The 11921-nt window shown below is 38.2% G+C and overlaps 2 protein-coding genes across 3 annotated transcripts; one reads left to right on the top strand and one right to left on the bottom strand.

The window, feature by feature from the left end:
• Window positions 1–477: 477 nt before the first annotated feature.
• Window positions 478–7101, bottom strand: LOC133304333 (uncharacterized). 2 transcript variants are annotated; one of them, XM_061504347.1, is made up of 4 exons: window positions 6975–7101; window positions 6081–6353; window positions 4291–4538; window positions 478–1198 (listed from the first exon to the last, which is right to left on the bottom strand). In XM_061504347.1, the coding sequence occupies exons 2-4, from the start codon at window positions 6322–6324 to the stop codon at window positions 833–835; spliced, it is 858 nt and encodes a 285-aa protein (XP_061360331.1). In that variant the 5' UTR covers window positions 6325–6353; window positions 6975–7101; the 3' UTR covers window positions 478–832. The 2 variants fall into 2 exon arrangements, with proteins under 2 accessions (XP_061360331.1, XP_061360332.1); XM_061504348.1 differs by having other exon boundaries at window positions 6928–7090.
• Window positions 7102–8904: 1803 nt separating this feature from the next.
• LOC133304316 (uncharacterized) lies at window positions 8905–11462 on the top strand. The gene is made up of 5 exons (XM_061504327.1): window positions 8905–8953; window positions 9067–9354; window positions 9417–9987; window positions 10150–10387; window positions 10500–11462. The coding sequence occupies exons 1-5, from the start codon at window positions 8905–8907 to the stop codon at window positions 11460–11462; spliced, it is 2109 nt and encodes a 702-aa protein (XP_061360311.1).
• The last annotated feature ends 459 nt before the right edge of the window (window positions 11463–11921 follow it).

The following is an 11921-nucleotide window of genomic DNA, read 5'->3' as shown; positions in this document are numbered from 1 at the left end:
ACTTGATTGTTACAATATCCTTCCCCAACTTATAATACCCATCAATTTTGCAAAGAAACATAATATATGTCAAACGTTTATGTTAAACTCAATAAAATCGTAATCGTAATCTAACGAATCTAATAGTTGAATTCAAAATGCAACACAACGTAACCTTTGAACCTTTTTTGAGTCTTTGCAACGAGTATTGGAGTGTCGAGAAGTGTCGGAATGTCGAAAAGTGTCGAACACGACATGTTAAGAATTTTGAAATATCGGTGCTTCATAGCACCTACAACTACTAGGATTTGCAGGCTAGTAACATTATATCAAACTGGTCCTTTAGCTCAATGCTTAGTATTATAATATTATCAGTGATTAGAGTGCTTATTGCTTCGTAGTTTTAAATACTATGTCTTCCATAAACATACAACAAAGAAGACATTCTACATAGTTAACAAATAAATGCACTCCCACAATGCAAGCAAATATGTGCACCTACTTATTCAAAGAATCATTCTGCAAAGATTCCCCAGTATCCATTATTTACTCCGCAAAAACCAAAGATCGCCTCTTAAGGTTGACAGACATTAATTTAACTCTGCATCTCTCCCTAATCTAGTAAAAAAACTACAATCTATAGATGTGAACATCCACATCAAAGATTTCTAGGAATCATTATTATGCCTCCAAATGTTGATAATTGAGCTACCCAAAACCTTTAATATCGACAAACAGGAAGCACAAAAACGTGGGAAGATAGCACAACATACATGTAAATATAAGCAGTATAAATTGCACCGCGCAAATCCAAGGTAGAAACCTAAATTTGCGAGATGAACCTGAAGGCAGCTCAATCGTAATAGCGCGAGCCAGTATCGTAAACACGTCCCCCTGGATATGCAACTCTGGGCTCAAATCCATGATCTCTCGTACCCCCAAGAAATCGAGCTCGCTCTCTGTAAGGATCAAAGTGATCGCCAGAATAACCTCGTCGCACATCTCCAATGGCAGCAGCTGAAGCATTAACAGCGTTGTAACCATGAGGGTTGTGACTAGGTACCATGCCACTGCTAGGGTAAGGATCCCTTATGGTTTGTTGGTACTGGTTTTGTCTTGCATGTGATTCCCTTTGAAGAAATTCATCTCTGCGACTGGCATGCTGAGCTCGGAGTTCTGCTAATTTTTCTTCATACTGAGCATTGATTGCATTTATTTTCTGAAAAAGAAAAACACACGAAACTTTGTAAAGGTTGATGGAATAGAGAAATGTGTTCAAAACATCAAAAGATATCTACACAATCCAACAAGACTACGATTGTCCCAGATATTTGTTTTTAGTAGGCAAAATTTTGTGACGTGTGGGATAGGTTTTTGAATATACAAATGCAATAAAAACCACTCCCCACTCCCTGACTTGTAAGGATATGGATAAGGGATTGGTTTCTGAATAAAAACACAGCTATACCTTTGCAGTTTTTAGAGACTATTTGTTGGATTTGACTCCGTGATCTTGCGGTCACAAAGGAGCAGTTTCATCACTACTCTAGGCTCTCCATCTTTGAATATATAAATGCAATAAGCAGCAAAAATCTACAAACAGGTTGAAAGGTGCATGTGGCCGCAAGCAGCCAAGCACTCAGCCTAATGACTTTGCTGAATCTACTGACAGCATAAACCTAACTCAAAACTTAAAATGCACCAGTCATGCAAATTTGATAAGAGTTCATACACCCATCTACGATAGGGAATGAAAACTCACTATACAGAAAATGGAGACCAGCTCCTTTATTTTGGAGGTAGCCCTCCATAAGAATTCAGGGCAGAAAATACAAAGATCGAACAAAAACCAGAACTAAGGGAAGAAACACCTCAGTTTCTAAGGGAAGAAACACCTCAGTTTCCTCTCCCCATCCCAGACCTCAAAACCAGAAATTCATCACTATCCCCCCTTCTCTCTCCTCCTTCCCACTTCTCTAATCACTCCCTTGATGTGCCTCCAACTTGCTATGTATTAAGGGTCAAATTGAGCATGTAACTGATCTAAATCTACCCAAAAGACATAAGAATTGGATTAAATTGTTAATTCACTCAGGAGTATTTCCATAAGAATTCTTGTGTTTTTGTAGGGAATTCGACCCATTGAAGGAAAGACAAGTTAGAGAACTCAAAGTGAAGCTAGAGAAGCAAGAGAAATGCCATGTGAACCACGCTAACAGTGCCACATCCACGCTACAAGTGCAAGAACCAATTGAAGCCACTGTCTTGCGGCACCTGTAGCGCCAATATGGTGCTAGTGGCGCCAACAGAATCCTAATTCTTCTCTCCTCCGCGCTAATAGCGCAGGTACGGGCTAGAAATGCCATGGCAATCTGAGCACGCTGTTTTGTGGCGTCAGTAGCGCCAAGACGTTAATTTGAAATTCAAATGATTTGGGTCATGAGCTGATTAGGATGAATGGAAAATTTAAGGAAATTTTCATGGAGATCTGAATGGGATTTGATTGAAGGAAATTAAGGAAACTTTCCTTTGACTATAAAAGAGAAGATTTGGAAAGAAGAAGGATTCTAGCACAGTCTTGCATGAGAAAACGGAATGGAATGCAGAGATTAGAGGAATTTCAAGTTTCAGAGGGATCAAGACAAAGATTGGAGGGAGATCGAAACAACTGTGGAGATCAACCACCTTTCTTCCATCATTGATTCATCAAGTTTTTCTTACCTTCTTGTTTTGTTTAAGCCAGATATGTCTGGCTAGTTTTCTTTTGTATTTAGGGATATGGATTCAAAGTGAACCTTTATGTTTTGATTTAATTTCTTTTCAATAATAATTTGTCTCAAATTGTTTGTGTTTACCTTGATTTATTTGTTTAAATTCTTGTATAACCTGATCAATCATATAGGAATAAAGAGGGTTAAGATTCGCAATAGACATATTGAGATCTTAGCCTAGACAAGGGTAGAACACCAATTCTTGCATGTTCTAGACATAGGCTTGTAGGAATTGCTAACTTGTGTAATTCATCGTGCTTAAGGCTTAATCTAAAAGGGGTTTTTAAGATATTAGGAATCCAATTAGGTTAAAAGGTTAAAGGGCTAAGATATTAGGATTTAACCAACTAATTATTAGATGATGAATTTTTCAAAGACATTAGGATAGAAAGTTATTGAATTGAATTAAATCACTTAAGGGGGATCGGAGGTGATATAAACCCTAATTGCAGTTCTCATTATTGATTTTAAAATCCATCTTTTGAATTATTTGTTCCTTCTTGCAATTGATTATTCCCTAGCATTTATTATTTCTTTTATTCTCATTTGGCTTTCCATCAATTTAAATATTACTCCTTCCAAACCAATTTCTAATTTGTCCAAATTAAGGGGAATAGTAAAAATAGTGTTTGGTATCCCTAATCCTCGTGGGAACGATACTTTCTCATCACTTTATTACTTTTACGACAGGTATCCTTGTCGTACGCGCAACAATACTTGCCGTGAGTGCAACATCCCTCACAATCTGGTGTGATACCAGAATTTCCTTTTTGTCAGGGAGAGATTGACAAAAGATGACTGTTACTAAGTGGGACAGCTGGCACAATGCTAATAAAAACCACTCCCCATTAAAACCCGACTAGCGAGGGTAGGGGTGAGAGCAATCCTTGTACGCAGTCTTATCCTTGCATATTTGTAAAGAGGCTGTTTCCCGGATTCAAACTCATGACCTTTGGGAGTATTGACATTGTGCCAACTGTCCCACTCAGTAACAAAGTCATCTTTTGTCAATCTCTCCCTGTTCAGAGTATTTTCCCACCTCTACCCTTATTTCACCTTTTGTAAACCTGCAGCTACTTCCTACTTGTCCCATTATCATTCAGCCTATTATTCCCCTTTCTCCTAGAATACACTTGCAATATGGGGCTATCAACTATTTCATAAAAAGTATTCTAAGGGTCATCTTCTCCCCTTTTCACGGTGTGCTGAAGAGACACTTGTCAGTTTAATCCAAATTCCAACAGCTATCAGCCTATTTGCTTTCTACATACCTAAGAAGCATTCCATTCTAAATAAGACTGCAAATAAATCTTCACTATGAATCTATGATTAACCTCTTTCCGGTAGGGGTCTGGATTGCCTATCAAGGATGTTTGAGGATTATGTATTCATCTCTATTGAGAAAAGGAAAACATAAAGGTTGCAAATGTCAAGAAGATGTTGAGCATTTCATGAACACGGTAATAGACTAATACTGTTAACATCTAACAGTTAAAAAGGAAAGCAAAGAAGAAGAGTGAGCCTGAAAATCTAAACCAACCTCTCTGTGCCTGGCATTTTCTGAATCTTCAGCATCATTCTGTTCATTGGCTAGTTTAATAACTTCATCCAGAAACTTCTGCTCAAGACCTTCAAAAGTTTGAGATAAATGATTTCCCTCATATTTAACATCCATGTCTTCTTCATGGGCTTGAGTTCTGGCATCATTGCTGCTCTGGTTCTGCAAAGTCAACTTAGGATCAGGTCTCTGACCTTGAAAATAGGACCTTGAAGCATCACCCCCTTGACCTACACTAGAGCATGCAATGGTTCCCTTAAGTTTAGGAGTTCAAAAATCATTTCCATGATACTATAGAAAACATGAATCTTACGATTTTTACATGGAGGCTTATGTTACAATAATTCAAAAGTAAGATATTTCTGCAAATGTGACAATGTTTGCTGAACAAGAATATCATTGTAATCAAACTAAAGAACATTCAAGAGTTTTATCATCCTATACGTGAGGAACAGTTATGTACTCTCATTGAAAAGAAGCAATATTTTAGAGTTAGGTATTAAAAAAAGGGGGCAGCATAGTGCTGTAAAGATAACACTCCGCACAGAGTCCAGGGAAGGGTCTACAGGCAGCCTTACTTTGCATTTGCAAGAGGCTAATTATATACATTGAACCTGTGACGTCCGGGTCGCTTCTTATAGTTAGATATAAAGAATAAGGAAATTACAAATACAGATATGCACATTAGCAGTAAATTGAAAAAGGTAGCATTGAAAATATTTTTTCTGCACAAAAGAGTCCCCTGATACCATCAATAGTCCATTCTAGAAAGAACCTTTTAACCTAACAATTCCATAGGACAATGCCTTACTCCTGATTTTGTAACATAAAGCTTCACACCGTAGCATGGAAGAAAGTTTAATAATCACAAGAATCAAGTGTTTCCGAATTCTAGTAGAAAAGGCCTAACTCTGCACATAAGGGAATAGGAAGACAGATTTTCATCTTCACTGTCTGTCCCAAAATGTCACAAAAAAACCTTATTTTCCTTTTATGTTTGTTCTATACAGTAATCAAACATGAGGTAGCAATTCTTAAGAAAAAACTGAATAATTACAATAGTATAAAATTAAATTGTCTAAGATAACTACACCAATATTCTCTCCCCGGTTTCCCTTCCACCTACTCTTTCTCTCTCTTCATCATTTTTTGATTGTTTGAATTTATTTAAAGAGTAACATTTAGAATTGAAGAGGGCGAGCTTGGAGCAGTGGTAAAGCTGCTCTTTTGTGACTAAAAGGTCAAGTGTCGAATCTGAGAAACAACCTCTTTGCAAAAATGCAAGGATAAGTTGGGTACAAGGATTGCCCTCACCCCAAAACTCGCTAGTCGAGGTTTAATTGGGAGTAGTTCAGTAACATTTAGAATTGCTTTAATTCTAATATCAACATTAAAATGCACATGGGATATATAATACACACTTTCCTCCTCTAAAGTTCGCATCACATATCCTAATTTTTATATTGAAAGCTAACTGTATAAAGCAAACATGATGAAATTGTCGGTTTCGGGGACAAGGTCAGCATACGCTAACATGAATAAAAAGCCATGATTCATGACCAAAACACTGAATACATTAACCTCTGAAAAGATAAAGATAAGCATAACACTCAATAGTCATTACTATTAGAAATGGATTCACTAAGAAATTTAAACTATGTAAAATTGTATGCAAGATATCTAACTACAACAAAATTATACACGCGTCCAATGCGTGAGGAACCTCTGTCCTGCAATGCCAAACCTAAGCAAGTAAGCAGAGGCGCACTTGCCTTCATTAAACATGCGAGATGTCATTGTGTTTGACATATTTGATCCATCCATTTCCCATCTCCATGGACCCTCTTGCTTGGAATTTGAATACGGAGGATTTTCCCTCTCAGGAGTGAAGGCCTCTAGCCGACCTTCAAAACTACCAGAATTGGTTTCCATCCTCTGACCAGAAGCATGATGCATCTGAGAAGCAACATAAGAATTGGCAGATGGATCGCCGCCATACTGCCCCTGCCGTCTCATTGTTAGAGTTAGACAACTCCAACTTGGACCTGTTAGTCACCAAAACCCAAAACCAATAAACTTAACCACATAACCGACAATGCAAGTGTACGAGTAAATATTAGTATAACAGTAGCTAAATGTAGAAAATGTACATGGTTGTAGTGAACTGAACCAGAGAAAGATATGAGAATGATTCTGAAAGCGTAATTAAATATTCTAAATGTCTTGTACATACAGCAGTGTAATTCAGAACTAATTCTGATAGAAATTGTTGGAGACAGTTGCAACCTACTCACAGCTCTTACAAGAGTTACAAGTCTGTTTGGTAAACAAAATAAGCTGATCCTGGTCCTAGCTGAGTTAAACACTCAGCACATTCTCTAAGAATAAACAGTGTGCAAAATGCGAATAAAAAGTTAAAAACAAATGAGATAAGGAGAATCCCTAAACAAGGTGCAAAATGCGAATGTGAAGTTAAAAACAAATGAGATAGGCAAATCTAAAGGGTGTATAGCGTGCTATTTAATGGGGAAGAGATTAAACAAAAGTGTAAAAAAAAATTCAATCTGCAGTGGAGGATCATAAAAAACTTCTATTTTGGACTATAAGAAAGAAAGCTACCAATCACATAAAATTGCCCCAGAAAACCAGAGGCTGTAGGTACCAACCAGCTTATTCGATATATCAAACAATTGTCGATCGAGTGTGCAGAATTGAGAGCGAACTACAACTCTGCAGAGTGAAAAATGAAAACCCTATCACGATGGAGGAAACAGGCTTGTGATCCCAGCTGGGTGAAAAAAAATAATAATAAAGAAAAAAATTATATAAGTAATCTTCCTCAGTGTGATTTTGTTTTTACTTTTTATAAGATATTTAAAAATATAAATTTAATTTTTTTATAAAATAAAAAATAAAAAATCAAGACTTGCAAGTTCAATGCTTAATTGACGTCATTTAAATACTTTTACAGGGAAATGAAACTGCTGATATATCTAAACCTGTCTAGGGGATGTTTGGTTGAGAAAATTTTTTTGGAATAGTAGGGAAATGAGATAGATAGAGAAATGATTGAAAAGATAGATAAAGTGAGATAGGTAGAAAAATGTAAAAAAAAGTTGTTTGGTGGGGAAAAACTTTACTGGAAAAATTAGGTAACTTTATGAAATCAACAGTGCATTAAAAGTCAGATAACCGGTTTTCCGAAAAATCCCACCTTCAAATTGGGTTTCTAAACAGTGCAGATATCTATGTTTCTCGTGAATCCACACAAATTGGATATATGGATTTTTGGTGAAAAACGTTGAAACAAACATGGTGTTTCTAAAAGCCATACTTGAGAAAGATAGATATCCATTGAAAAGCTACCAACTAAACACCACCTTATAGCTAAGTCCTGGGCACACTTATTTCCTTCACGATTCAAGAACTGAAATTTCACCTCCCAATCTTTATGCAACGAATGAGGATCAAATATTTTCACTTCTTTGTTGTTACTTTAGTCATCACGACAAATTTGACACTTGATTTTGATTGCTTTATATATATATATATATATATATATATATATATATATATATATATATATATATATATATATGAGCAAATACCCTTTTTTCGTCCCTGGCAATATCGACGAAGGCCTTTTTAGTCCCTAGCAATAAAAAAAGGACAAATTGGTCCCTGAAATAACAAAAAGGGGGGGCCACGTTGGTCCTTCTGTTAACTCCACCGTAACGGCCCAACTAACGGTGCCCATGTGACACGTTAGTGTGCTGACGCGGCTTGGACGTTTAACAGCGTAGATTTACAGACGACGACGTTTTGTGCGAAATGGGTTGAGAGCTTTCCAATTGAGCAGACGACGTCGTTTCTTGGGTTGACAATAGTCATCAACTACACTGGATGTTACCATAGTTAGACATCCATATTTCACTTAAGTTTTTCAACTTGCGAGGAACCCCATTGTTTACCTCGAAGCTTGGTTGAACGGTGAGCATTGTCAAAGACGGTGGTTTCTGGTAAGACAATCGAGCGTGGACAGTGAAGGTTTTGGAACGGCTGGTGCTTTGGTGGTTAAGGAAAGTTCGATTGTGGGTGTTGTCTTACATGCACTAAGGTACGTGTTGTTAGAAATCCTTCCATATATGTGGTCCCCCCTCACTACATGTTGTGTATTTTTTGTTGGATATGGTCCCCCATATGCGGTCCACTGTCTGTTTATTTGGTTAGGGTTTACAAAAAACAAACTCTTTTATGTCTGTGGTCCCAGTTTGAAAAGTATTTTGGCACTTTTTAGTGCTTTGTGGACCCTGATGTTAGTCCCTGTATTGCATGCATATTTTGTAAATGTGACATATTTTTGCAATTTACTGCCCTGTATGTTTACACGCCAGTGTTGAGTTATATATGCAAATGGCTATTGTTTGTAAAATCTGATTGGTTGTTAACGTTGTGAAGTAAATGTCATGTGGTCTATGTTTTTTTTTTTTCAGATGGATGAATATATAGATAAGGTATCATCATAGGGGTGTGTTAATCAGAGATGATGAAGGGGTCCTAACCTATGCAAATGACAAAGTAGTTGATTTACCTGAGATGGATGCTGACTTTGTCAACCTGCGTGACCTTGATACTCTGTTCAAGGGTTATGGGTAAGAGAAATGTGATCAGATGTTGTGGCTCATGCCAAACGCAATGGATTTAGACAGTGGTTTAAGGCTTCTGAGTACGGACTCTGATATTGTAGAGATGGTTAAGGTGCATTAAGTAATGGGAACTTCATAGAAATATATTTTGATCATTGCATTTCCATCCCTGATATTATTGCACCTGCACCTGTGGAAGGCAGTGATGGGGATGAGGATAATCTGCGTGAGTCATTTGGAAGTGGATCTGATCACATTTCCTCAGGTGATGAAGATGATAGTGGAAATGGTGATGGGTTTTCTACTGACTCAGATGATAGTGTGGAGGATGAGCCATATAAGCCTCCTCCACCAGGGTATGAAGAAGAAACAGAGAGTGAAGAGGAGTTAAAGTGTATAGGTAAGGCTACTGAAAAAAAAAGGGTAACAAGAAGAAAAAAAAGGTTGTTGAGGATGTGGCAGGGGAAGATACAATGGAAGAGGAGGATAAGCAAATGTCTTTCGAGGAGGATGGGTATGGGTATAACTCTGAAGAGTTGAACACACCTCCTTCAAGTGGTGCTGAGGAGGCTGAAAGGGTTGTCAATCCAAAGTTTAAAGTGGATGAGGTGTTTGGTCATGTACACTTAGAGCTGGGGATGGAGTTTGTGAGTTTGCAACACTTTAAAAATGTTGTCAAAGACTACAATATTAGTCTAGGAAGACAATTCAAGTGGGTTAAGAGTGACAAAGTCAGAGCCCGAGCCAAGTGTAGTAATGAAGAATGTGATTGGATGAATTTTTTGTGCTTGGAACAACAAAATGGCCGCTTTCCAAGTAAAACTTTTAATGACTCCCACACTTGCTGCAGACTTTTCAGAAACAAGAGGGCAAGTGGGGATTGGGTTGCAAATAAGTTAGAAAAAAGGCTAATGACACAGTCGAACATGACAAGGGTTGAGGCCTATGAACATATGAAAGAGGAGTACAAAGTCCATGTCTATTTGAAGAAAGTGACCAAGGCACTTCATAAAGCCAAGGCCAGAATTGAAAGGTGTGAAAAGAAGCAATATGCAAAATTGAGAGACTACTTATGAGAGCTTTTGAGAAGCAATCCAGGCTCTACATGTCAAATGCAAGTCATACCACAACCTGATCCACAAGCCCCACCCATATTTTCTAAGTTGTACATTTGTTTTGATGCATGCAAGAGAAGGTTCAAAGCTGGCTGCAGGCCCTTATTTGGTTTAGATGAATGTTTTTTAAAAGGATATTATGGAGGACAATTGTTAAGTGCAGTTGGGGAGGATGCGAACAAGAGCTTCTATGTCATCGCATATGCAGTAGTGGATAGTGAAACTAAAGAGAACTGGAAGTGGTTTTTAACCCTGTTACAAGAAGACATTGGCAACCATTCAGTGTTTGGGTGGAATTTTATTTCTGATCAACAGAAGGTTTGTTTTGCTTATTTCAATTGATCTTACTTTAGTTTTTCCTCTGTTTTTTTTTTTACAATGTTCCTTATGTTAGCCATGGTTTTTTTGGTTCTTTGGTGTCTGTATGCAGGGGTTGATTCCAGCTCTGCAAGAGGTGATGCCTAGTGCACATCATCATTTTTGTGTGCAGTATGTCTGGAAGAACTTTATAAAACACTGGAAAGACAAGGCAATCAGAGGCATTGTCTGGGAGTGTTCAAGATGCAACACTGTCTCCCAGTTCCAGAAGTCAATGGCACGTTTGAAAGGGATGAACGAGGCAGCATGGAAGTACTTAGACAACCTTGATCCCTCAAGTTGGGTAAAAGCTTATTTCAGCCACTGGCCGAAATATGATAACATCACAAACAACATGGCAAAGATATGGAATGCCAAGATTGTTGGGTATTGGTCGAAACCAATAATAACTCTCTTAGAGGAATTGAGGTGCTACATTATGAGGAGGATGGCTGCACATCAAAGGGTTTTAGGAACTATCTGGGGTAAAATTGCTCCTGTTCAACAAAAGAAACTAGATCAAATAAAGGTTCTGAGCAATTCATGGACACCAACTTGGACTGGAAATCTGCAGCAAGATATGTATGAAGTCAGTGGGAGGGGTGAGAGAGTGGGAGTTAATTTAACAACACATACTTGTGCATGCAATGCGTGGCAGTTGACTGGACTGCCATGTGAGCATGCAATAGCAGCCATTTGTCACAAAAATGAACCACCTGAGAACTATGCCCATCAATGGCTTACAGTGGATGCATTGCATGCCACTTATGCACACACCTTGAACCTAGTAAATTCTGACAAGTATTGGCCTTCATCTGATGAACCCAAACCTCTTCCTCCAAAACTGAAAAGGCCAATTGGGCGTCCCAAGAAACACAGGAAGAAGGACCCAACTAAAGAGCAGGGGAGCAGTACAAAGAAAGTGAAAAGGACATATGCAGCCAAGTGTCCTAAATGTGGTCAGACTGGACACTATGCAAAGAGCTGTAAGGGACCACCAACTTCCAACAAAGGTAACAGACAAGCAAGAACATAATCTGTAAGGATTGGATCCAGCTCAGTAGATGAAATCCCATTAAGTCAAGGAGGCCCTGCAGCACATGGTAGTTCTGAGCCACATGAAGGCAACTTGAGAGGAAGCAGCCCACCTCCATCAAATCCACAACAGGAAAATGAAATGTTGAGTGAGGCAACAATGAATGCAGCAACCAGTGGCACACGAACCAGGTTTTTGGCCTTCATGACAACACCTGGTTTCAGGGCACCAAGGTCTGCCTCAAGAAAATGACATGCTGTTGTATATGACCTGGGAGTAGTGCATGAGCCAACTGACAAGGACTGCATATAATGTGACTGACTTTTTTTGTAAATTCTGGCCATTATGTTTTTGGAGGCCTTATATAGTCAATGTTTTTTTTTTTGAATTCTGGCCATATTGTATTTAGAGGCCTTTCTTTTGATTCCTGGCAGTTGGCTTTATTTTGTAATGCACTAC

The sequence above is a fragment of the Gastrolobium bilobum genome, unplaced genomic scaffold (genome assembly GCF_033153095.1).
Source record: "Gastrolobium bilobum isolate Gb01-03AN ecotype WA unplaced genomic scaffold, APGP_CSIRO_Gbil_v1 utg17219, whole genome shotgun sequence".
Taxonomy (NCBI): Eukaryota; Viridiplantae; Streptophyta; class Magnoliopsida; order Fabales; family Fabaceae; genus Gastrolobium; species Gastrolobium bilobum.
Note: the sequence above shows the minus strand (reverse complement) of the source record. Positions and strands in the feature narration are given on the sequence as shown.

Bases quoted from the DNA above. Each gene is read 5' to 3' on its own strand.
- LOC133304316 (XM_061504327.1), top strand. From the start codon at position 8,905: ATGGATGCTGACTTTGTCAACCTGCGTGACCTTGATACTCTGTTCAAG. The intron at 9,355-9,416 runs GTAAGGCTACTG...AGGATGTGGCAG, and splicing joins AGAGGAGTTAAAGTGTATAG to GGGAAGATACAATGGAAGAG. The intron at 9,988-10,149 runs GTGTGAAAAGAA...ATGCAAGAGAAG, and splicing joins GCCAAGGCCAGAATTGAAAG to GTTCAAAGCTGGCTGCAGGC.
- LOC133304333 (XM_061504347.1), bottom strand. From the start codon at position 6,324: ATGAGACGGCAGGGGCAGTATGGCGGCGATCCATCTGCCAATTCTTAT. The intron at 4,539-6,080 runs GCAAGTGCGCCT...GCTCTAGTGTAG, and splicing joins ATCTCGCATGTTTAATGAAG to GTCAAGGGGGTGATGCTTCA. The intron at 1,199-4,290 runs GTTGGTTTAGAT...TTTCTTTTTCAG, and splicing joins AAAATGCCAGGCACAGAGAG to AAAATAAATGCAATCAATGC.